This window comes from Danio rerio, chromosome 20 (assembly GCF_049306965.1).
Source record: "Danio rerio strain Tuebingen ecotype United States chromosome 20, GRCz12tu, whole genome shotgun sequence".
Taxonomy (NCBI): Eukaryota; Metazoa; Chordata; class Actinopteri; order Cypriniformes; family Danionidae; genus Danio; species Danio rerio.
In genome coordinates, this window is record NC_133195.1 from 24891832 (window position 1) to 24919525 (window position 27694).

At 35.2% G+C, this 27694-nt stretch overlaps 1 protein-coding gene across 6 annotated transcripts in view; it reads right to left on the reverse strand.

The window, feature by feature from the left end:
- kita (KIT proto-oncogene, receptor tyrosine kinase a) overlaps window positions 1-27694 on the reverse strand; it is a 101741-nt gene that overhangs the window by 11207 nt on the left and 62840 nt on the right. For 2 of the 6 annotated variants that reach the window (XM_073932141.1, NM_131053.1), the window contains 14 exon segments: window positions 26679-26963; window positions 25411-25550; window positions 23123-23291; window positions 22790-22976; window positions 21357-21472; window positions 20808-20922; window positions 17808-17992; window positions 10334-10440; window positions 7725-7851; window positions 7209-7313; window positions 4582-4692; window positions 4358-4496; window positions 4188-4270; window positions 3798-3928 (listed from right to left, as the gene is read on the reverse strand). In XM_073932141.1, the coding sequence (XP_073788242.1) occupies window positions 3798-3928; window positions 4188-4270; window positions 4358-4496; window positions 4582-4692; window positions 7209-7313; window positions 7725-7851; window positions 10334-10440; window positions 17808-17992; window positions 20808-20922; window positions 21357-21472; window positions 22790-22976; window positions 23123-23291; window positions 25411-25550; window positions 26679-26963 (2000 nt within the window). 6 annotated transcript variants of the gene reach the window in all.

Sequence of the window (27694 nt, forward strand, 5' to 3'; positions counted from 1 at the left end):
CCTCAGTCCTGATCAAAACTACTAACTTGTTTAGGAAATTATAGGATGTTAACTCTTTAATTGCCATATTCACAAATGATTCTGCTGATTTGCTGAAAAACACAAACAAAAGGGTGTACTTTTAATATAAATAGTAATTGTCGTCTGGATTTGTTTTTTTAGCTTTTATCACAGTCTTGGACATGTGAACAACTAATAACAACATTGGCTTTGATGCAATTTTAGATTTTAAAATTTCTCTCTAATTTACTGTTGGTGGCTGTTTTCCTTATCGACTTTTTTTGATGGTGCATAAATACACAGTCTTTGTTTTTATTTACTCCGTGTAGTTCTGAAAGCTGAGATGCATATTTAGATTTTCTCAGACACATCAAAATAAGTGTGTAAAGGTCACTCTCACACGCAGACACACATACACACTTTTATTTACTGTTATACTTCATATATAATCCAGAAAGTAAGCTTTTTTTGCACAGGGCTATCTAAAAAGTCAATAGAGCTAACTGATCATCAGCAGTAAAAAATACTAAATTTACCTCTTTCCAACAGGAAAAACCACCAACAATCAAAAATGCATCATTGGTGTCATGGTTTCAAACTAATGTGGTTATAATGAAAGTCAATGAGGCAAAAACAGCCACCAACAGTAAATTAGGGGAGGAAAAAATGAAAATCTATCAAAAACAATGTGTCAAAGGCAATTATTGACAAAAAAAAATCCAGTGAACAATTACTTTTTATATTGAAAATATGTCATTTTGTTTTTTTTCCACCAAATTAGTAACATGATTTATGAATTTGGCAAATAAAAAGTTCCTATAAATAAAAAATCCTGTAATTTTCTAAAGAATTTAGTGTTTTTTTATTGTTTTTTTTTCTATCAGGAATGAGGTTTAAAACAGATTCATGCAAAAATAAAAAAAATATCTAAAAATGCATTTTTACAGTAGTTTAATTTAGTGGATGTTTTCATCCCGAACATAACAAAATGGTAGTAAATTTGTCCAGAGTGTATCGCTGAGTTTTTTTTTTAAAAAATTCAAAAGCATTTTCTCAAAATATGTGTCAAAATAAGATGTCACCAAAATTCATTCTGCTAGCTGAAATACAGAATAAGTTATGGCCAAATTTAGATATAAAATCATCCCAGAGTGAATAAAAACATCCCCAACAGTACATAAGGGTTAAAGGAAGCAAGGATGGACCACCCATACAAAATTAAATTGATCGTAGTACAGGGTGTTTTATTTTATTTTGATTGATTGTTGTAGATAAAAACAGTGGGCTGGAAGGGCTATAAAAAGCACCACTGAGGATTATTGGAAAATCTAGCTCTTAGCTCTTGGTCACCATGAGTTATTTCAATAGTTTTAATTTCGATAGTATAGAAGATGGTATGGAGAATAAAGGATGGTTGAACTGTTATCTATGGATGAACTATCTGCTTTCAAATGTCAGGACTATTCAAAGTGCCAAGTATTTACAATAACAGTGCCAAAATTCAAAACCTCATTAGCAGAGAAGCGTTGCGCATTCCCAAATGTAAGTTAGCGCGGAGGTGCTGAAATGAATGAGCTGACAGTAAACTCGGTGTGACTAATTTAGAGCTCTTCAACTAAACTGAATACTGGACCTGCTGACCAAGTGGGGAAATGTGATATTTCTCGGCATGATCCTCAGTGAATGAGTGTGTGCATGTGCCTGACAACATGTGTGGGTTTGTATGTGACCTGGCGTAACCCAATCCTTGACTGGACAGAGGTAATGGAATGTGAGCCTGTGGCATTGTAGAGGAAGAGCGAGAAGATCTGCGGTATGGGATTACTGCAAACACTCGGAATATAAAACTCACTATCCATTAGAGAGACAGAGCACAAACAAATGATTAACGAGTTCACCTGCCCATTGAGCCTCGGTAGATAATGGTAAGCAATCTTGGCTTGAGTTCCTTGGAAGACACTCAAACCCGAGGTTCTGCTCAAGTTTTGAGCTAGACCTTCCTTCGTATTGGAAGAGAAATATAGGAGGTAGAGGTATGCTAAAAGAATTGAAGCTGCACATATACTGTGTGATAGGACTCAATGATCTGGCTCCTATCTAGCCTCCTTGTTTAGAACTTAATTTCACAAGTTGCCCGCTAAAGGGTTAGTTCACACAAAATTCTAAATCTGTTATTAATTACTCATCTACATCATTCCAAACCTTTGAGCTATTAGTTTATCTTTGGAACACAAATAAGGATATTTTAGGTGAAATCTAGGAGATGCCTCATTCTCCACAGATGGTTAAGACTTGTTCAAAGTCCAGAATTGTACTAAAACATTCTCAAAACAAACCATATACCTTAAGTATTTCACCTGGAATAATATCAAGAGTAGGCTGCATGGTGACTCAATGGTTAGCACTGTCGTCTCACAGCAAGAAGGTCGCTGGTTTAAGTTGGCAGAGCCAGTTGGCATTTCTGTGTGGAGTTTGCATGTTCTCCCTATGTTTGCACGGGTTTCCAACGGGTGCTACGGTTTCCCCCACAGTCCAAAGACATGTGCTATAAGTGAATTGAATAAACCAATTGTCCATAGTGAATGTGTGTGCATGAATGTACTCTCAATACGCTGCATAAAACATATTCTGGAATAGTTGGTGGTTCATTCCGCTGTGGCGACCTCTGAAATAGAGACTAAGCATAAGCAAAATGAATGAATGAATATTATTAAGAGTGTTGACATGTCGCACCGCTGGCATATTACCTCAGATACACCTGTGCTTTCTTTCAAACAGATGAAGTCATGGATGGTGATGTTTTGAATGTGCACAATATACTGACACTGAGGAGAAGAAGTGCTTGAATAAAGTTGTTATTTTTATTGTATGTGTCCACAAAAGTATTCTTATAGATTTATTATATTACGACTGAACTACTGATGGCATTTGGTGTGTTTTAAGGATTTTTTACAAACATTTTCCTACTCTTTGTACAAGTCAAAAACCTCGCTGTCTATGAAGGATGAGGAAGCTCTCGGATTTCAACAAAAACTTCTTGAATTGTATTCTGAAGATGAACGAAAGTTTTAATATATCATGAGCGCAAGTAATTAATCAAATAATTTGTCATTTTAGAAGACCTAACACTTACAAAACTTGTAACACAATGGAAAAGAACTTGGCTTTCTGGTGGCTCCGAACCAATATTTGATTTAAGCTCTAAGCTAAACCCCCGAAAAGTAAATTACCAAGCAACCAAAATGTGAATAGTCCAGTAATAAAAGGATGGAAAATTCAATTTCCAATTTAAATCCAAGGATGTGCAGAAAAAAGTTACATTTGCAAGCAACACATGGCAAGCACATGCCACAACCTATTAACAGCTCATTTTTATGTAAGTGATGGGAGATATTCCAGATGAAACCAGATGAGCTGAAGTGCATGGAGAAGTTGAAACAGCTGGGGTACATGGATGCCTACACGGAGGCGAAGAAGATCGAAGTTAGTGGCGGCACCTTAGCGAATTTGCAGAAGGATGCCTAGAGGGGTGGCCCCAATCCTAAATATTCTCTCTACTTGGGAGACCAGCGATTGGGAGGTTTTGGAAAAAGCTCAATAATAAAAGCAGCTTTACGAAAATTCATTGTCAAAGTTAAAAACAGCAGTTCATCTGTTTTAGACATTTTTCACAGGATTGGCTGGACCCGAATGCCAGAAGAGATGTTGCTGGTACACTGCTTATACACACTTGTGTATAATATTGATTGACAGGAAAGATTAGGCTCCTCCCAAACATTCACTAAAGAAACACTTACGTTTTTTGATGCTAGAAAATCCATCCCTTTGGCTACTTGGTAGGAGAAGCTGAGAAGATCCTCAGTGTCCAGAGTCAAGCCGTCTTCCTGCAGAATCTCACTGACGGCATCAGAATCACTGTACGAATCCCCTTAAAGGGTGAAAAATTCAAGTAAGACATAAAACATGCTGAGACGGGATGAGAAATGTGCAAGGAACACTAAAGACAAAAATAAAATACAAAAAGAGATGAGACAAGGTGAGCTGAAGAGAAGACTCTTAGAAAGTAAAGAGACAAGACAACAATTGGAGAACTAAGAAGAAATGAGATGAAACAAGAGATGAAATGACATGAAAAGTTAAAAGACAAGAAGACCTAAAGTAAAGAAGTCACAAGACATAAATCCAACCTTTATTAAGTGATCGTCTGTTTTCGGAGGACAGGATTCCCAGTACAGAGGGCTTCATGGTCATGTATCCATTTCTGCTGTCACTGGGATCAAATATAATTTTTTTAGGGAATCCAGGAGGAATCTTCATGCTATTCAACTTCACCAGTTATGATACTTATGATACTTACTTTGGTTCTGACTGCATCATGACATTTCTATAGTAAGCATCTTCGCCTAGTGTTGTGTAGTAGAAATATACTCTCCTTCTGCGCAGGAAGTTCAACAGGTCGCCGAAACAGCAGTACTCTGTTATAACTAGAGTTGGACCTGCACAACAAACCAGTTTGGCAATGAAGAACACACAATTCACTGCAAAAACCTGCAAAAATAATATTTAATGTTGGTCTCTCACCTCCAACAGTGCATGCCCCAAGCAGGTTGACAATGTTAATGTGGTTGCCAAGATAACTAAGCACCTTCAGCTCTGACATCAGAGCCTCTTTCTCTGTTGCATGGGCACTCGCTATAGGAAAAAAAAAAAAAAAAACACAGACCATGAATAATACAAAAAAATAAATAAATACAAATAAATAAATAAAACACAGTTTTGTTATAATACATCAATGCAATTCCATTTCTGCTATAGGATTAAATAAATACATTATGCAATTTTCGCTAAATAATATCTCAGAACTGCAAGAAACTGTCAGAGTTCTGAAAGTTTTTTTTTTTCAAACCTGCAAATTTGTTTTCTAAAAATGTATTTTTATTATACACATTTTTGCAAGAAAATAAGCCAGTATTCATAGCCAACATCTCTTTCAGAAGTCTGACTGCATTTCTTGCGATTGCATATTTATTAAGGATTTTTTTTTACAAAAAATGCCGGTATTGTGCAGTACAATCTTCTGATCGTTTTATTTATTTATTTATTTATTTATATTTGAAAAGTTATTTCACAGTTCGGATTTTTATTATTATTATTATTATTATTATTATTATTATTATTATTATTATTATTATTTAAATTGAGATATATAAATTCAGAATTGAAAACCCTCAAACTCAAGAATTATATTCCCCTAGTTTTACAGACCAGACATAAAATCCCATGAAGTGCTTGGAAATGGAATATTTTGCTCAATGTCTGAAATATAAAAAAGAGGTGGGGCATATAGTAGCCCCTCCCCTTTCTAGAAAACTGCCAATAGCATTTAGTTTTTATCACAGCTCTGCCAGTGAGAGTGGTTGAACTCAAGCCCATAAAGCAATTGGGTCTTGAAAGAAAGCACATTTCCGATAGTAGAGGACAACCATTTGAATTATTTGACATAATTTTAACCTGATTGGTCAATAGATTTGATTAGAAACTAAAATATGAGGTGACCTCAAAAAATAATTTGTCCATTTAGGCAGAAGAAGATACTGCAAGCTACTGTATGTAACAAATCTTAAAATAGAGCGGACCCCGGGGCCGTGAGAGGGGAGTTTGAGCTCAGGTAGATCTCAAGAACTCCCCTGCTGTAGTAGCTAAAGAAACAGATATTGATTGTCCTTAAGAGATAACTAATTACTAGGAGCATGTCTATGGTGCCGATTTGGAATAGTCAATTGACTTAAGTTGCATGTTTTTGGATGGTGGAAGGAACCCGGGGAACCCAGATAAACCCACGTGAGCAAAGGGAGAAAGTGAAAACTCTGCACAGAAACGTTGGCTGGCTTGGTAAGGACTAGAACCAGTGATGTTCTTGCTGTGAGGCAACAATGCTAACCACTGGGCCACCCATGCCACCCATCTAGGAAAGGAGGAGGAGTAGGGGTGGAAGGGGGATTCTTCAAAATGAAGATGGCTGTTATATGGAACGTAGGGTATTTATAGTGGCTTAGGAATGATCTGATTCGTGAATCATAAATTGAATAATGCAGGACCGGCTGCAAGCAATCATGAGCACGTGATCCTCTCGAAATTAGTTTATAAATAAACTTCACTTAGTCAAGTCATTTTAAGGCCTAATTTTGACTTAAAGGTGGCATGAAATCAAAATTTACTCTCCTTATTTTTACGTTTATAGTAGTTGTTATTATAAACAATGTACAATTTTGTAAAAAAATATTTGTCCTTGTAATATTTAATCAAATACCTGTCACACCTGGGCTCTCACAGAATGGCAAAGGATCGCAGAAGTAAACTAAACTAAGGAGTATTAATACACAAAGAATGGAACTGATGACACACAGGGGAGGAACAGAGGTGAGACTCATAGGTCATTAACAAACGGCGGGAACTAGAACAAAGGGGTCACATGATACAAATAAACACACATGGAGCATAGAAACATGGGGGAAGATCACATGACACAACACAGGAGTCTGACAATAACCAATCTGAGACTACCATAACCTTCCCTCTCTCTTGAAAATATTTTTCTTCACTTCTGGTCCCATGGAATGCCCATGGGGCAGGGTATATCAAGTTTCTGCCCTGTTTTCACCCATTTAGCAATCTTCCTCCATTTTGTTAGCAATGCCCTTCTTCCAATGATCCAACTGGTTCCCAATGGACGAAATCATACAGTTTTTTTTGTCAATTCACAGCGAAAGGACAACCTTACTTTCTGATTTACGCCGACTTTAAGAATAAGCCCTGCTGGTAAAACCAGTCCGATAATTCTGAATTCTCATCTGTCTTTGTTCCTCAAAATTCTTCTGTTTTTGTGATATCATAATTCTAAATGTTTGGTTCTTACAATAGTTTACACATTGTAATTCAGATCGGTGAATCTTTGTTTTATTTAAAGGTATTATGGCTCAAAGGCATAAACCAACAATTCCAGAGTGTTCTGGGAACCAAAATTTGTGGGTTACTGCAAATGTTTAACCATTGCTCTTCTCATCAGGCAGGTTTGTGTACTTTCTGGTGTGTCATTACTCGCTGCCTCATTTGCTTAAATAAACGTGCTGGTCAAACAGGCCTTGTTGTAACAATTCAACTCGTATTTCACAAAACTCTGAACATACTCTACGTTGCTTTTCACTCACGTTTCAGCATCTTCACAGCTACCGTCATCACAGTGTCTGCTTTGGACATCCCATAAGCCGTTGCCTCCACCACCTTTCCAAATGCTCCAGATCCAAGAGTTTTTCCTGGAAATGAAAGAAAGCAAATCTGATTGAGAATATTGATACAGTCCCCACACACATCAGTTTTACTTTTGTTTACAGTCATTGGGGCTTGATCCAAAACCAGCTATCAACTGGAACATAAACTTGTTTTTGAATCAAAGAGGTGTGGCTTGTGGGGAAGTGGGATATGCTAGATCCTGTTAGATCCTGTTTGTTGACGGATACAGCTATTCCTTCACGGGGAAGGCGGCAGCTATCGGTGTCATAAACTGGGCAACAGCCAACAGTGAAAAGAAGCAAGCTTTGTTCTGTGTGAAATGTGTTTATTTTTTCTGGAGCAATAAACCTTTCCAAACAAAAGAAATATTTCAATATCTAGAAGTGGTTTGGAATATGATTTAGTCATTTTAAAGAAGACTTTCAAAGACTCACCAAATCGCAGCTTATCTCTGGGAAACTCCCACTGGTGGTCGTATGGAAGCTGAGTGGGGTCAATGTACACATAGTTGTTTCCATGAATACCCTCTATGACTTTCCATTGGATTTGGTATTTGGGTTTCTGTAGAAGATGGAAATGAGAAATGAGGGATAAAATAAGATTAATGTTGCTAGAGAAACATAACCTGCTTTTTAAGCTTTATTGTAACGATAACACTTTACAATAATGTATTATTTAACATCAGATAATATATTTATTATGATGAAGAAACAATAAAATATACATTTATTGCTTTGTTTATTCGTTTTTTTATGTTAGCTAATGGTAATAAAGTTGTGTATTGTTGTTATTTTTTGGAATTACAGTGCAACAACTAATGTTAACAGAAAGTATTTGTATTTTAATAATGCATTAGTAAATATTGATCTATGATTAATAAATGCTGAACATGTATTGTCCAATCTTAATTCATGATAGCAAATGCATTAACTAACATAAACTAATGTAACCTTATTGTAAAGTGAACCTTCGAACAATGCAAAGTAAAAAGGAAAATTAAATTAAATCAAATTACAAACAAACAAAAAAAGAACTGGAAAGACAGATTATACAATTTTTTATCCTCATTATACAGTTGTTTTCATGATAGGGGTAACTGTCCCATTAGTTCCCAAACAAAAAAAAAGATAAATTAATTAAATTTAAAAATTTAAAATATATATATAATTAAATAAAATTTAATTAATAAAATTAAAAATTATATATATATATATATATATATATATATATATATATATATATAGTTAAATTAGTGTGTTAACGAATGCGATTAATTTTAAATATTCAACGCGTTAAAAAAAATTACGCAATTAACGCAGTTACAGTTTTTTTTTCTGTTGTGGTCGACGTGTGTTTATCATGCAAAGATATATGGATAAGACCTAGGAAGCACTTTGTAAAGGCAAGTTTCAGTATAAAACAATTAATGTAGCATCACCAGGCTCTCCAGCATTTCCTCCAGAGTTTTTTTGCAATTTTGCGTGTTTCATTTTTACCTTTCGACTGTTTAAATGGAATTTGATACCACATGGCGAATGGAAAGAAAAACCTCCACATTTCATGACTCAGTGGTCCTTTAAGGTAATCAAAAATCGCTGATTACATGGTAGACTCTTAATAAGAGTGTTATCTTTATCATATTAAAACCAGAGTATTGGTGTCCATGTAAATGAAGTGCCAGATGAAGTCACGCATTCCTCTGCCTTTCAGCATGCGCCCTCCAATGTTTTATTAAGTTTGACGTGTTTTCCTCTATAAACGCAAGTGTCTGCTTCGCGTTGTTGTGTCAAAAGCTTTGTGAAATACAGCCATACGCTTAGTTAAGGCAAATTTGATGAACGCGATCATGCGTGTTGAAACAGAAGGGAGTCGATCCGGCTGCCCTGTCCTACGTGTGTGTGTGTGTGTGTGTGTGTGTGTGTGTGTGTGTGTGTGTGTGTGTGTGTTCTTAGCAACAAACCTGCCAAAACGTCGTTGTCCATAGCCACTAAATCAAAAAGTTACGAGTTGTCGTGAGATTATGTGAGATTATTCAAAAAAGAGGTCCACATTGTCCCCCGATAATGTCAACAGACTGGACTGTCTTAGCAACTGGCTAAATGTATAAAGGAGGACTAACATGCCTGTGTTTTTGTTTCTGTAATAAATATGGCTGTAAAGCCAGGATCTTGATGGTTTATTGTGGGTATGGTGTTTACATAAATAAATCTGTGTTACAAATTAATCAAAAATACTAACAAACAATTCTATTTTGAATTTAAATAGTTTTTGTTTACATTAATTTTACATTTGAATAGCCAAAGTTTCAGTCCTGTAAATGTGATTAATTTTCAAAAAAAGTGCAATTAACTAGTTAATTCTTTTAATTGATTGACAGTACTATTTATATATGTGCGGGTGAAGTATTTAGACTGAACTTTGTGGATTTCTTTATATATATATATATATATATATATATATATATATATATATATATATATATATATATATATATATATATATATATTTTTTTTTTTTTTTTTTTTTTTTATTTATATCATTTTAAGTTTTTAAATCCACAAAGATCAGTCTAAACACTTTACATGTGTAGAGACAACCTTTTACATTTGATTCAGTTACAGTTTATGGAGTCTATAAAAGTTTAGTGTAAATACACATCAATTATTCAAACAAAAGTGTGGACAGTAATTGCAGTGGTCGTTCCTCTGTGCAACAGTGCAAAACTGTGCAGATAAACATCAGGTCTTATGGCCTGACTAAGTAAACTAAGTAAATAATTTCCTTAAGCATGTATTGTTTCTATTCCCCTGAAGTGTGGGAGTGTAGCCAGGTGTGATAGGTAAATTGCGCTGCATTCGAGTATCACGTTCAATATCAAATAACCCAAAATGGGTTGCGCTAGAACAACAATACATGTTGCAGTATTGAATGCTATAATATGGCGAGGATTAAAACTATTCAATTTAATCTCATTACTTAAGTGCCTCAGTGAGTCAGCATGTGTTTCCTGTGCCAAAAGACTATGAAATGAATGCTATTTTACCTGCATGTACTTGTAGGTCAGCACGATCAGGATGAGAACAAGGATAACAGCTGCGGCTACAAAACCGATGAGCAGCGGTGTAAAGAGTTCATGAGGAACAGTGTTCTCTGTGGAGATTAAAACAACACACAGCGGACATCAGAAACAAGCAAGATGGAAAACGTGCATCTACTCCTCCATCAACCCTACTCCACAACATGTGACCCTTTTAATAGCGGTGCAGGAATAGTAAGTTTTCTAGCTGATTATTGATGATATCTTGATATGAGGATATGTTTTAAATAATGACTCATAAAAGATAAATGACAGACAATTTGGATAAATAACGATTTGTAACAAAGCATAATAATATTATGTAATACTCGTAAATAGTATGGTGCAGGGATTTTCAAACTGAGGTCCAGGGGAACATTACTTACACAAAATAACGATAAAAATATTTAATTAATTAATTTAAAAAATCTAATATTTTAAGATAAATTTAAAACATTAGAATAAAAATGTATTTAAAAGATTAATTAATGCAATAATCTATGACAAAATAAGGTTTAAACTAGAGGTCTGCATTCCGAAATTTTTTTCGAATAAAGCAGGGGAGCGGTTGGTAATTTGGTGTAATTTGAACTGGAGCGGGCAGTCTAACAAAATCGCTCCTGACTCCCGAGCGAGCAAGCACGCGTAAGTATGTGTATGAATGAGAGAGCGTGATGCTGTGTTCAGCTTGATTGTTGCTGTCTATGTGTGTGTGTATGTGCGTAAATGAGGGAGAGAGAGCTTGGTGCTGTCTATGTGTCACTTGCTTGGTGCTGTGTGTCTATGTGTGTGTTTGTGTTTATACAGACAGCTTGTTATAGGCTATCTGGACTCTGTATCACTGGGAGGTTTTCGGTTTTGTCCCCACCATTCCCCGTTAGCAGGATCGGGCGCGGCGGGTAGAAAATGGGGCGGGTCGGGCAGCGGGACAACAAATGCTGAATATAAGCAGGATGGGTCAGGTCCGGACTAAAACCTGACGGGATCAGGATTCAAAATTTAGTCCCACGCAGATCTCTAGTTCAAACTAACCAACATTTGACTGAAATAAGAAAATAAAAAGAAACTACAGCAAATATATTACAATTTAAAATGTTAAAGTCTTAGTTAAACTTGAGCAAATAAATTACAAAAAACAAATAAATAAAAACAATTAATATTAACAACATATTTTATTGTAATTGTATTAAATATTTAATTTTATTTAAATTGTTTTATTTGATAATAATAATAATAATATTATTTGTAGATAGATTTAGCATTACTATACATGACATTACATAAATTAATATTTATTTAATAATCAATTCAAATATTTTAAAAACTTATTAGCATAATTTGGTTATTTTATACAGTACTTAAAAATGTTAAGCTTGTTAAGCCCTGAGATTAGTTTCTGTTGGGAATCACTGCATTCGTGTGAAGAAGACAATCTGTTTCAGGCATCAGCGGATAATCAATACACGCGGCTCATCCCTGAGGATCAATTCTGTTAACACAGAAAAACACACTCTATCTCATGTTAGTCTCAGCCCTTGAGCCAGAATCCCAATGGAAATAATAAAAATCGCACAAGGTTTTGACATCGAGACAAAACCACAGTGTTGCTGGAAATGCAACAAACAGTTCATTAGCAGTAAAACCTCATCAACATGACTTAATACATGCCTCACAGTTATGTCATAATTTCTTGTATTTAATGATGTGTGAATAATCCTCACTAAAACGCTTTACCGCGACTCATTTGTTTTGCACTTTTGAAACTGTAGCAGTGTTTTGCTGTGTGTATGTGTTCATGCGTGTTGTGTTATTGTTTTTCTGCGTTGTTCTGAGCAGTGTAGTAAAGCTCTTAAGCTATAAGAAGCTTTCTCTCCATTTCAAATCAAAGAATGCAGACTCTGCAGGAAGTAATCCCTTGTAAACCTGCCACTGGCTTTCACAGCCCTCCGTCTCTCTCTCTCTCTCTCTCTCTCTCTTCCTTGCCCATCCATCCATCTATCATCATCCCACTGCATCCAAGCATATCCATCCAGCACTCCCACAAAAGCAGCTCTCTCCCGAACAACAGGCATTTCTGACTCCCGCTTAGCCGAGGTTGAATAGCTCCTGCCTGAGGCTTTTTTGTCCCACTGGTTTTCCTGCTGGAGACGAAACCTTGAGAAGCTCCCACATCACCTAACAGGCTTTCCTGGGGCAACCCGACTGTAAAGTTCATCCTCTACAACACTTAAAAACCTCCAGTCCAAATCTAGATGAACTCTAGCAAAAGGTCAACTAGATTTTTTTTTTTTTTTTACTTCTGGCTAATTTAGTAGGGAAAATGCTAAATGTAGACAAACACACACACTTGTACAACTGCCTTCATCTGGACTTCCCATAGACAATGGTTTTTATACTGTTCAAACTGTATATTCTAACCCCCTATTCCAACTCTATGCTTAAACCCAACTCTCAGAGGAATCCTTCTGAATTTGCCATTTTCAAAATAATTTAGGTAAGACTGGTCACCATTGATGGTCACTATTGCACATTTTGTTGACTAAAAATGACATTTCAACTACATGCCAATTACCTCTCATTTGAGTATTAATAGACTGTCTGCTTAATACCTGTTAATAAGCTCCTTCTACAGACATTTAACTGACTTTAGAAAAACTTTGCAAGTACGTACAGTTGAAGTCAGAATTATTAGCCCCCCTTAGAATTTTTTTTTCTTTTCTAAATATTTCCCAAATTATGTTTAACAGACCATGGACATTTTCATGTTGTCTCATAATATTTTTTTCTTCTGGAGAAAGTCTTATTTGTTTTATTTCGGATAGAATAAAAGCTGTTGTAAAATTTTTCTCTCAGTTAAACAGAAATTGGGGAAAAAATGAACTGGGGGGGGGGGGGGGGGGGGGGTCTTGGCTAACAATCCAGGGAGGCTAATAATTCTGACTTCAACTGTACATGTCATCTTACACTAACTCTAACCTGGCATGTAGATGCAATGTAACTTAAGCTCAATAAAAGGACCTTCACAATAAAGTGGTACCATAATTTATTCTGTGTGATTTATGAGCTCTTTTCCTCATTGGGACCAAAAAATGATGTGGGGACATTTGGTCCCCACAATGTAATGAATACAAGTTACTCACATTTCGAATGTCAAAAACACCTGTTGAGTATGATATATAAGCATTTTGAATTGCAAGGACAAAGGGTATGGTCTCATAAACCTCAACAATGTAATACCTGGGTCATTCCCATGTCATCATACAAATCTGTGTCCTTGTAAACCACCAAAACCAGTACACACACACACACACACACACACACACACACACACACACACACACACACACACACACACAAAATAAATGTTGCAAACAATCTAAACTAGATGATAAAATAGTTAAATGATAACCATTATAAGTTGCAATGTCTATTTTAATTATTTTAAATTTGTTAAATTCAATTATAAAATTGTTAATTATATAATTTTGTGCAAAATTGTGTTACCTTAATTGTATCAATTAATATTAATTATGTTAATAATATTAACAATTGGGTTGTTAAAGTACAATGAATGTAACTTTAATAATTAATACAGGGAAAATGCTAAATGAAGACAATGTAGCCAAGGATTTTACACATACACAAACGTAGTAGAAATAATAAACGTAGCAATCGATCCAAAAAGGATGTGGATGACCTTTGGTTAACCACTGTCTTTAGCAATAATACAGCAATAACTGAGGTGGAAAAGCCTGGTGTTTTTAAAACAAACCCAAACGAAACCCCCCTAAACTCTGGAGATAATCCCCAACAGTTGGTAATGCTAGGTTTACAAAAGAAACAAGATTAGGGATAAAACTCAGCACCTCTGTTTATATAATAGTCTGCTGTTATCTGGTCTTATTCAAAAGAGAGTCTGCCTACACAGGTTGAGTTGGAGCAGGAGCGGCGACCTGCGAGTTGGCAGCTGGTTCAGATTTTTTCAAAAAGCACAGCTGGAGTGAATGTGAGGAGATGAACGTTTCCTCTTGGCTGGTTGCTTGAGTATTCCTGGGAAACTAGAAGCACCTGGGTCAAGGTTTTATTTTGCTTCATGCTTTTCTATGAGGTAAAAGAGTTTTTAGACACTGGAAAACTGATCATTTGAGGTTGAGGTTGCTTCATCTTTGTGTAGGTGTGCAGTGCTATTATTATATATCATATATTCGTTTTTTCATTTATTTCATACATAATAAAACAGCAATATTACAAGGGAGCATTACATTTTAAATAATTGTTTATTATTTTTATAGCATTATATAGCAATATATTATTTTATAGCATCATTTGTGTTCAGCAGAAAAAACAATTTAACATGATAATACAGTATATATATATATATATATATATATATATATATATATATATATATATATATATATATATATATATATATATATATACACACACACACACATACATACATACATACATACATACATACATACATACATACATACATACATACATACATACATACATACATACATACATATATAAATATATGTTAGATACATATAATTTTATTTATTTAAACATTATAATATTATTTTATTTAATATGCTGATATTTTGCTATGAGGACTGCAATATAACCATTATCGGAGATCTAAATTATAAAAAAAATACTTTACTATTTATTCTGCCTTTCTTGTACACTACCTAATAAAAGTCTTTTTGTCGATCCTAGTTGTAAAAACAAAAATAATAATAATAGTAATAATAACTTGGCTTCTAGTTGATCATTTGGAAAAGTGGCAGAAGGTAGATTTTTCCACTGAATCATCTGTTGAACTGCATCCCAATCATAACAAATACTCAGACTCAAGATTCTCACAGAAATCAGTCTTGTTTGGTGAAAGAATTACATGGTTTGAGATTACATTCAGTATGGGGGCGTGCAAGAGATCTGCAGAGTGGATGTCTACATCAACAGCTTGAGGTATCAAGTTATTTGTGCTGCCCATTACATTTTAACCACAGGAGAGGGCAAATTCTTCAGCAGGATAGCGCTCCTTGTCATAATTCAGCCTCCACATCAAAGTTGCTGAAAGCAAAGAAGGTCAAGGTGCTCCAGGATTGGCCAGCTCAGTCACCAGATATGAACATTATTGAGCATGTCTGGGGTAAGATGAAGGAGAAGGCATTGAAGATGAAACCAAAGAATCTTGAATAACTCTAGGAGTCCTGCAAGAACGCTTTCTTTGCCATTGCTTATGACATCATTAATAAGTTAAGTCATTGCAGAGATGTATGGATGCAGTCCTCCAAGCTCATGGGAGTCATACACAATATCTGTTCTTTTTCCACTGCACCATGACTTTATATTCTGTAGATTATTTCTGTTAAGTGACAAGACTTTTGTCTAAGCAAAGTCAGACCTTACTGTCCTAATTAAATAATTAAAAATCAAGGCATGATCATATTTTATTTTGGTAAAATAAGTGTAATCTAGAGGCCTTTTCCTTTAATATTAGCCACTTCTGATACCACATTATCAAATAGAAGTTATTATTTGTTGTTCATAAACCTTGGACAGGGGACAAGATTTTTGTCAGGTAGTGTACAACTGTAAATTATAAAATTCAGACCTAACAATAATTATTTTATTACAGTAGTATTAAAAATACTACAGTAACTATTTGGGATGTAACAATATTGTAAATATCGTCATACCGCAATAGCAATTTCTTTCAATATTACCATGGTTGTGACTCAATAAAATCATAGGTCTTTTGGTGAAAAGTTTGCTCAGGCGAATGGATCGAATGGGAGGTAGCGGAAACTACAATTTTCATCAGCCCAGGTGTGGCCATCATCCTTTGCAGTCTGTTGTCGCTACAGATTCAGTAATGCAGAAATGGAGGGTGCTGCTAGTAGCGGGAAAGAAAAAGAGCTAAAAATGGTCGAACCTAAAGCGGGTTTTAAATCAGATGTGTGGAAGCATTTCAGTTTCTCTCTAAAAAGAAACAAGAAAAGGTGACAGAAAAAAAGGTTATGCAAAAAAAGGGGACTGCCAGACTGTGCTGAAATACAAGTCGGGGAATACAACTAACATGATGGGGATTCTTTTAGTCAATTGGACAGCAGAACACAGCACACTGCTCAGACTGATGGAGACATTGACTTGTACCACCAAGAGACCTCTATCTTACTCATGGCTTGTCATGGCTTGAGTGGTGTTTTTTTTTTCATGGTTTAATATTTTTTGTTATTAAAATTGAATATTTTAAGTTCCTGTTTGAAAGTTTACAAATAGATAATTTGTATGTCATTGATATGTTCAGTGTTGAGGTAACCTAAACATTCTAGCACTTTTTTTGAGTCTCTTCAATAGATTTGTTTTTCCTTTAAATGATTCAATAAATACCGTACAGTGCCATTCATACCGAGGTATTACCGTATCGTGAAATTTTGATACCGTTACATCCCTAGCAACTATAGATCGTACACATTCTGGAGAAGTAACAATTTTTGTAATCACCTATATTGTAAAAATTTGATCATGACAATGACTGACTATGAATTAGATTAATCGCTTAATCCCTTATCTTTGGATGACACATTGACTAAAAATCACATCCTTTTGACAAAGCTTAATTCTTTCAAAGTCAACCAATAGGAAGGTGGGAAAATTCTCAAGTTTTTATAAAAACATGTATATTAAGCAATAAAAATGTGGTAAACACACAAATATTTTACATATAGCCCCTTTAAACGATTACATAAATAACAAAATTGCATAAATCACACACAATATTTGTTTTCAGCATTTGAAAATTAAAAAATATATACTTTTATCAAGTGAATTTATGGAGCTGCTAATGTTCACCGTTTTCTGCAGCCTATAATGTGAGCGCAGGTTAGATTTTAACTGTGAAAATGAAGCCCTAGAAATAGCTGACTGGCAAACATACTAACTAATGACCTAGGGAGTGTATTGAGACACACCCTCAGGCTCAACGATGGAAAAAAACCAAACCCCAAAACAAACAAATCAACACAAATCAACAGAATAATTTACCACCAGGACACCAAAGCAAAGACACACACCCACCATAACTGTGACAAATGAACGCAGCCAGTACAGACCATCCTGACACAGTACAAAGTTGATTTAAAGGGCATGTGTGTGTTTTATGCAGAAGATCAACAAAGAGGCTAATAAACACCAAGACATACTAACAATTCTGATTACAGCCTGCAGATCATGCAATATGGATCAGAAGGTCAGTGAGCAGACTGTAGGCGGTTTGTAGGTGGAGTCGTCTGAGAAAAAGACGTCGTAATTGCTAACAGAGTCTTCAGTCATTGTCTGAAAGGGTGTGTTGTGTGTGTGTGTGTGTGTGTGTGTGTGTGTATAAAAACATGTTTGAGAGATATTTGATAGGTTGTTTGCTCACCGCTGATAGAGAAGAGTGTGTACACGATTTCCCCATTGGCAGATGCCACGCATTCAAGAGTGGCGTAATTGTTCTTGGTGATGTTTAGACGGCTCTCCACTGCGCCTTTCCCAAAGGGAGGATTTGTCATGGTCACGGTGACAACATCCTCCTCCTCCTGAGTGGCATTCAGTAGATTAGAGCACCTGAGGAGGCATTCAAAGCAAAAATGACCAAGAGAATATAGTAACTGTGCTCCAGAAATGCTCAGTATAGAAAAATACAGCGAAAATGATCTAGCATATTGTGCTATTTTAGTATTCAATGAAACTGTTATGGTTTTAAAGATACAGTTGAAGTCAGAATTATTAAACCCCCTGAATTATTAGCAACCTTATTTATTTTTTCCCTAATTTATGTTTAACGGAGAGAAGATTTTTTAAAGACATTTCTAAACAGAATAGTTTTAATAACTCATCTCTAATCACTGACTTCTTTTATCTTTGCCATGATGACAGTCAATAATATTTTACTAAATATTTTCAAGATACTTTATACAGCTTAAAGTGACATTTAAAAGCTTAACTAGGGTAATTAGTCTAACTAGGCAGGATAGGGTAATTAAGCAAGTTATTTTATAATGATGGTTTGTACTGTAGATTATAAAAAAAAATACAGCTTAAAGGAGCTAATAATTTTGACCTTAAAATGATAATTAAAAAAATAAAAACTGCTTTTATTCTAGCCGAAATAAAACACTTTCTCCAGAAGAAAAAATATTATCAGAAATACTGTGAAAATTTTCTTGCTCTGTTAAATGTAATTTGGGAAACATTAAAAAAAAAGAAAAATTCAAAGGGGGTTTAATAAGTCTGACTTCAACTGTAAATTAACATTTATTTGATATTTCCTATTTATAGTTTAATTTAAATTTTTAAAAATTTTTTAATTTAAGTTAAACTAAATAAAAATGAGTAACATGTCCTGGTCAACCAGCTTAAAAACAAATGTGAAAACAACAGTAGATATTTGTAAATTACACAGTATTAAACTGTAAAATGAATTGCATTTTACTGTAGCACAGTTATACAGTATGTTACTATATTTTAAAGTTGCATGGTGAAAATTACTGTATATTTTACAGTAAAGATATACATACAATTATGTAAATACATATACAGCAAGATAAATGGTGCTGTAAATGTAAACAGTATTTTACCTGTAATTCTTTTACAGTAGTTTTTTAGAATTAAATGTAATTAATGTCTTAAATAAAATATAATTTTATTTTATTGTTATGATTATTAATTATTCTTATTAATTAATTTTAGTTTTAATTTGTTAATTTTATTTCATAATTTCTATTTTTTATAAAATAATTTTATTGTACTTATTATATTCTGCTTTATTTATTTATTTATTTATTTTTGCATTTACAATTAAAATCATGCATCAACATGCAAAATGCTTGCACTTAGCCATCCATATTACTTCTAGGGAACAGCAAGGGAATTTGATGAAAGATTATGAAGTCCACATTTTCATATCTTTGGAATAAGATGCTCCAATGAACCGCTTATGATAAGACCAGGAGTGTGTGAAGTCAGTTTCCATTTCATGTTCTACTGGGTGACCAAGCAAGCGCTTTTCCCCATTGACTTCCATAGTTTGAATAAAAATAAATAAATTACAATGGAAGTCAGAATATCAGAACTGCATATCAGCAATGCAAGACATCAGTAAATCAATGCACATCAATTTTATAAGCTCTATGGTTTGAGATAAACATCTCTCACTGCATTCAGGCGCTATTAGAATTTTTCACAGATATGTGTAAAAATAGATCTTTCCTTAAGAAAGCAAAAAATCAAGCTGCAAAGTGCCAGGCCTAGAGGGCTCTTTTATTTAAAACATCAGACTGGAATGCACTACCGTCAAGGGCTATGATTTATTTGTTTCTTTTTTTTTATGCTGTCTCTCTCAGTGTTAACTATGACTGCCCAGCAGAAAAATCCAGCTTAAACCAGCCAAGGCTGGTTGGCTGGTTTTAGCTGGTCGACCAGGCTGGTTTTAGAGGGGTTTTGGCCACTTCCAGGATGGTTTCCAGCCATTTCCAGCCTGGTCTTAGCTGGTCAGGCTGGGAGATGACCAGCTAAAACCAGCTTGACCAGCCTAGCCAAGCTGGGAGTCCAGCCAAAACCAGCTATATCCAGCTTAAACCAGGCTGGTCAAGCTGGTTTTAGCTGGATTTGGCTGGTCATTTTCCAGCCTGACCAGCTAAGACTAGGCTGGAAATGGCTGGAAACCAGCCTGGAAATGGCCAAAACCCCTCTAAAACCAGCCTGGTCGACCAGCTAAAACCAGCCAACCAGCCTTGGCTGGTTTAAGCTGGATTTTTCAGCAGGGCATGCTTCTGAGCAGAGTTAGCATTGGATAAAAGCAAGAGCAAATAATCTCAATTAGTTTACATTCCTTGCTCTTGTCTCTTCATTACTAATAATTACACCGTTTGTCTGTGATGGAAACCTCTCAACAGTTTCTCAACAGCCCCCGACAGATACAGCGAGCAATACACAGAAGAGATCAAAAGACATTGCACTGCATGTTTATATGCTCAAATTGAAGCAGGCCACGTTATCCCGATCGGATTTGATCATCAAGAGGAATTGATTGGATAAGCTTGTCACTAAGTCTTTGCTAAGGTGTTCTGTCAACACTGAAACTATCCAAGAACAAACAGCCCTTGTACAGGAGCGGCTTGTTCCCATCACATGACAGACAGCAGCCAATCGCTTTGGTGATGTCACAGTCATGACAGAGTCAAATTGCTTATCCCCATCCATAACAAGCTAAAGCCTTTGTTGTCCAATCATCAAACATCAAGTTAGCGGTTAGCGGCTAATCCATGCTGCGTCACAATGTGCCCTCAGAGAGGCTAATATGCTAACCCTGCTCAAGGGAGCTTTGGGAGCCCATTGTATCTGAGTGTGTGGGTGTATTTGAAATTGGCATTAAACATACCTTGAATGAGGCAGGTCACAGTAATACCACTTGATCTGAGGAGTGGGATAACCTTCGGCCACACAGCGCACCTGTCCATCAATCGGCCCTTCATAGGACACAATCTGCGGTTTGCCTAACAGTCAAAGATCGGTTCAGGGTCAGATTTACAAGCCTAGTTAGCGGGATGGATGTTTGTACAGCTGTCTAGTTAGCAGTTACATTAAATGTGGATTAATAAATGCCAGATATAAAGTATTTTTGTTGTTTGAAATGTAAGACCCGTTTCAGGGATATAATGGACAATTTGACAAATGTCTTGTTTGCAGTCTTCAAGGGCAATCCATTCTTATCTGTCTTTACATGGCCTCCACTATTGTTAGTGGGCTTTAAGCCAGGGTCTTACACAGACAATTGTGTTCGTTTATCAGGCACAATGCTCAAGAAATATGACTGATCACTACTGAACTAGAATACACACAAAAGCAATAGATCATGTATGTTCTTTGCAATTTTCTGGCAAGTGGAAAATCCAAATATTTATCATTTGTATTAAAAGTTTTCACTTACTGATGACATGGACTTCGAACGTTTGACGGATAGTTGCGTCTCGGTTTAAGCATGAAAAGGTGTAAATGCCACTTTCTGACACCTTGAGACGCACTAGCTTCAGCTCGCTGGTGTAACTGTTGGATAAAAATATAGAAGGAAATTTTCTTTCAGCTTATTTAGATTTTTTTACGAACTCTATTCTAATGGTTAAAAAATTATTATAGGTTCAAATTTATTGAAATCATTTTCATATATATATACAAAGTGGATGGCAACATCAACAGCCTAAGGTATCAAGACAAAAGTGCTCTTTGCCATTCCAGATGACTTTATTAATAAGTTATTTGAGTCATTGCAGAGATGTATATATATATATATATATATATATATATATATATATATATATATATATATATATATATATATATACATACATACATACACTACCTGACAAAAGTCTTGTCACTTATCCAAGTTTTAAGAACAACAAATGAAAACTTGACTTCTAGTTAATCATTCGGCATGAAAAGTGGCTATTATTAAAGGCAAAGTCCTCTAGATTTGATCATGCCTTCATTTTTAATAATTTAATTAGGTCTGAATTTGCTTAGACAAAAGTCTTGTCACTTAACATAAATAATGTACAGAATAGAATATAAAGTCATGGTGCAGTGGGAAACGAATAAATATTGTGTATAACTGCCATGAGCTTAAAGGACTAAATCAGTACATCTCTGCAATGACTCAAATAACTTATTAATAAAGTCATCTGGAATGGCAAAGAGCACTTTTGTCTTGATACCTTAGGCTGTTGATGTTGCCATCCACTTTGCAGATCTCTCGCACACCCCCATACCGAATGTAAGCCCAAACAGTGATTTCTCCTTCACCAAACAAGACTGATTTCTTTAAAACTCTTGGACCTTGCAGATTCCAATAGGTCTTCAGCAGAAACATCTACCTTCTTCCACTTTTTCCAAATGATCAACTAAAAGTCAAGTTAATATTTGTTGCTCTTACAACTGGGATCGACAACAAGACTTTAAGTCAGGATGTATGTATTTTTTAGGACCATTTTGCACAAATTTATTCATTGTCTTTATTCTGTCCTTTTTTAATCACTTTAAATGTGAAATGTAAACGTGGTCCTCACAATATTTTAATTTATTTCATAAAAGCAGAAAAGCAATTACATTAAAATGTTTTTAGTATTAATGTAATTGAGAGCATTACATGATGAAAAAAGCTAATTGAAATATAAAAACCGCAGAAATAAGTAGCACAGTTAAAAAAAACAATATTGGCCAATATTTCCAATTAATTGAAAACAAAAACCCTCTAACACTAGCCAAAAAAACAAACAAACTATATGTTACCTATACATCTTTAGCTATTGCTTCATTTGAAAAACAATAAATGTCTGTAGTACTAAAAATATTCCAAATTTTTACCTATTTCCATGTGTCCGGCTGGTGATCACATGATCAGTAGTATTGGTAAGTTTTACACCACTGTAGCTCCAGGAAAAAGTATGCGGCTTTGGGTAAGCGTTCATTACCACTCGCAGAGACAGACTTTCACCAGCCCGCACTCTCCTAGTACTGTTATCCACACTTGTTATATTAATGAATCCTTTTTCTAGAGACACAAACACATAAAACATTGTTGTATTACCAGTGTATTGTATTAATGTGTCTTACAGACATTTTCAAAGCAAATTTCATTGCGATTAAAATATAAACTGAATCAATTCATGCATTCCCTAAGAATAAAATGAAATCTACCATAGATGTTGACCCAGACTGGCTTTGCAGTGGTCCCTTTCTCATTTATGGCCTCACAGCTGTAATTGCCGGCGTCCTGCATGGTCACAGAGCTCAGGCTGAGGATGGCCGTCCTCACGTGAGTAATGGGCTCCGTCAGAAGATGTGAGTTCTGGTGTACTGACGGGTTCTTGGCACATGCAACAGAAAAAACAGACAATAAACTGATTGGGCAACTATGGAAAATATGTGCATTGGCCGTGTATTGGGTAAAGTGCTTGTGGTTGTCTCTATGTGTGGGTGTGGCTGTTTTTCCAAATCTTTATGTAAAACAAAGCGTGTTATTCATCCTTCAAAGATCGGTCTCAGATGCCAGTGTGGTCTTAATGACTGACTGAAGATTTGTTTATGTACATAGCTTGTGTTTTCACACCATAGGTTTGCCAAAAATGCAGCTGCGAGTCCTGAAAATGTACGGGAGTTCACAGATGTGATTGTCAGTGGTTGTTAAAGCATAAGTTTAACCAGAAATTTAAATTATCCAATGATTTACTCACCCTCAAGGCATCTTGGGTGTATATGACTTTCTTCAAGAGTTATATTAAAGAATTTCCAGGCTCTTTCAAGCTGGCGGCAAGCGGGTGTTTGTCTTTAACAGTCTACTCTACAAAAGTCCAATAAAGTGCATCCATCCATTATAAAACCTGCTTTACAAGGGGGTCTTTCTGGCAGATGACATGCTGTAGGAAGTATGTGCAGTGCATGCTCCGTTGAACATTGAACTGCATTTGTCTTTCATCTTTTAAACATGTACAACAGTATGCAGAAGTTACACAATACTGGTGATATGGTTTGGTAAAGTAGTAAATCTCAATGTGCTGGGTAAATAGTGAATATGGATATTTTCTTACAGGAATGCATCAGTTCACAACAGGAGATGTTTACTCACCCCAATCGTTACGAATGGAAGTATTTTATGGGACTTGTTCTGGACTGCTAAAGAAAAATACCTGCCTGTTGCTATTGCAGAGCTTAAAAGAGCCAATATTTTTCAAATTAAATAACTCCAGTTAAAATTGACAGAAAGAAAAAAGTCATATAGACTTAGGGAACTTTGAGGGCACCGGTGGACCCTCCCACCCCCTGTAAATAACAGTGTTTAATACTTTAAATAATTGTGTAAATAAATAGTAAAATCATGAATGCTCTCATGGCACGAACACAACGGCTTGAAGTTCCAGACACTAGTAAAACATCTGTTTGTGTATATCCCAGTGTAGCAGAGGCCAGCTAATAAGCTATACAAGGCTCACTCCTCTGATATCAAGGGGTGGTCTGGTGGTGGTTCTCAAAGTTTACAGTTTTCCTCATTAAAGTGCCCATACATCTTCATTGCCATGATAACCTTTATTATTTGATTTGGAAGATGTTGAACCAGAAGGGTTACACTTTAAAGTTAAATGTTTGTTGATGTACTTTCAATTGAATAGTAAGTAGGAGGTGTGAATTTCTTTTTGCACATTATTCCCTCATAGCAAACTAATGGTAAGAGTGGTGTGGTCAAGAATACTGACATCAACAGAAAAATACTTCACTCAAAACATAGTAGCTCCTGGGGAGACTTTGATTGAAAATGACCAAAACCATTTCTATTCAGTGGACTAACTAACAAACATTCACCCAAAGAATAACAATGTACATTTTGATTTCACACAGACTTTAGCTGAACTGTGTGCGAACAACTATATTTGATCACTTTATTTTGATAGTCCGTTTGTTGAATTTAAGTTACATTGCATCTACATGCAAACTAATTCTCATAAAATTTTAAGTAGACTGTTAGGTTGAGTTTAGGGCTAGTGTAAGTTGACATGTACTTGCAAAGTTTCTTATAGTCGGTTAAATGTCTGTCGAAGGAGCAGTATCAACAGATTATAAGCAGACAGTCTACTGATACTCAAATGGACCATCAAAATAAAGTGTTACCCTATCTATAAACCTTGATCATATAAAATTCAAAGGAGCCTTTCAAATTGCACATCGTTCATTTTGACAAAATATTAAGTACAAACAAAATTTAAACTGTCATCCTCAGTGTACAAACACTCAACTGATCATGGGTACACAAACTTCCTTGTGCACTCATACCTTCTGTATGCTTTCTATAAGTATGCTTTGGAAAACAGTGGATTTCTTTGACAGGTGCGGTGTTTACTAAAGCCTGCAGTATGTACAGTTTATATATGAGTGTGTTGTGGCCATAGTGTGCTCAGGTAAACAGGTGAGAGCTGGTTGGTTGGTGATCTTACCACTCCGTTTGGAGCCTTCCACTTGACTGCGATGTCGCTGTTGACATTTGAGGTGGAGCAGGATAGGGAGAGTTTTTCCCCCTGGGTGAGCAACACTCTTTGAGGCTGACCCAGTGTGATCGGAGGAGGTGCGTCTGGAACTAAAAGCAAAGAGCTATGATGCATTGTATCAAAGCAGCAGGAACGTGTGGGAAAGGAAGAGCAAGCTACAGTGGGGTTACATGGACATGCATTTGTCTGGTGTCTGTATGTGTACTCTTGTTATGTTTATTAGTGCTGGCAATCAATGAGATGGTCTGTATTAAATAAATAATGTTATAGTCCTCAAAAATAAAAGTATAATTGTGAACAAAATTACTTTTTTCTTTTAAGAACGCTTACCAAGGCTGCATTTATTTGATCAAAAATACATTAAAAACAGGAGTATTGTGAAATATTAATACAATTGACCATTTCTATTTAAATGCATTTAAAAATGTTATTGAATTTCTGTGATGGCTGAGTTTTTATCATAATTACACTAATCTTCATTGTCATGATTTTTCAGAAATATTGATAAAATCCTGATTTGCTATTTATTGTAGTCAATGCATAAAACAAGTGAGCTTCTATATATTCTTCTTGAAACTGTGATGCTGTTTTTTAAGGTTGAGCAAAAAGCTAAAGGGAAAATTTATTTTAAACTTAGGCAGATTTAGATATTTCCTGTCACTCTTGATCAATTAAAGGCTTTCTTGGCAATTAAATTACTGTATTTTATTATTATGCAGCATTATTTTAAATATCAAAAGTATATATATATATATATATATATATATATATATATATATATATATATATATATATATATATATATATATATATATATACAGTTGAAGTCAGATTTATTGACCATTACAATTTTTTTATATTTACAATATGTCTGATAATATTTTTCCTTCTGGAGTTACTCTTATTTGTTTTATTTTGGCTAGTAAAATAAATCAGTTATTAGAAATAAGTTATTAAAAATATAATGTTTAGAAATGTACTGAAAAAATATTCTCTCCGTTAAACAGAAATTGGTGAAAAAAAAAAACATGGGGGCTAATAATTCTGACTTCAACTGTATATATATATATATATATATATATATATATATATATATATATATATATATATATATATATATATATATATATATATATATATATTTGTCTTTCTTAACTACACTTCAGACTAAATTGACAGCTCTAATATTCATGCATATCTCCATTTTTGTCTCTCACCAAGCCGAACAGTAAGTTGATATCTTCCTGATTTAACCGTAGCGGCATCCAAAGTTCCGACGCAGACGTAACATCCCTCAAATTCCTTCCTGACTTTTTCCACGGACACTCCTGTCTCAAGACTGGCTGAATATCGCAGACTGTTGGGAAGGGGCTGTCCGTCACATTTCTGCAGGTTCAAGTTTTTCATATCTGGGTCTGTTGCCAAGCATGGGATCACCGTCGTATCTCCTTCTGCCGCAACAATGTCGAACACGATGGTCCTCCTGAAGGGATTTTCAGGATCTGCTGAGAGGAATGCTAAATCAAAAACCAATGAAACACAACCAAGGGGGCTTAGATCAAGACTTTACAGCTCAGAGAAAGAGAGAAAGTGAAAAACAACCCTCCATCATACCTAACAAACAAATACAAGCAACCCACACCAACAGTGTTTACACTTGGAAAAACAAATCTGCCAAGGACTGAGTTTAAGTGTTCGTTAAGTTGGATTATAAGAACATGCTTGAAAAATCACATGGCACAGAATGACATGCAGGTCATGCAGGTAACAAGTAAACAAAGAGGGCTGAAGGTTGGTATTTGAGGCATCTGTGGGTGTATATGGAATGATATAGGAAGATGAGAGATGCTTGAGCATGTGTTCGTAGGAGAAAGAAAGGGAGAGTTAGGGAGGAAGATATAAAGATAAAGAACATAAACAGTTAGAACAAGTACATGAAAAACACATGTAATGGAGCAACTGTATTTTCTATACAAGTGGTGAGCCTACTGTTTATAAGGCTCAGAGTGGCACTTATATTGACTAATAATGCACAATTAATTGCTGGCTATATCGGTATAAGCCAATAAATGATTAATAATGGATGGTTAAGAACAATCATTGACCAATAAATCATATATTATTTCTGCCATTTGATTTACTGAAAGGGATATTTCACCCAAAAATTACAATTCTGTCATCATTTACTCACCCTTTACTTGTTTCAAACCTGTTTATGAGATAGTTTCTTCTG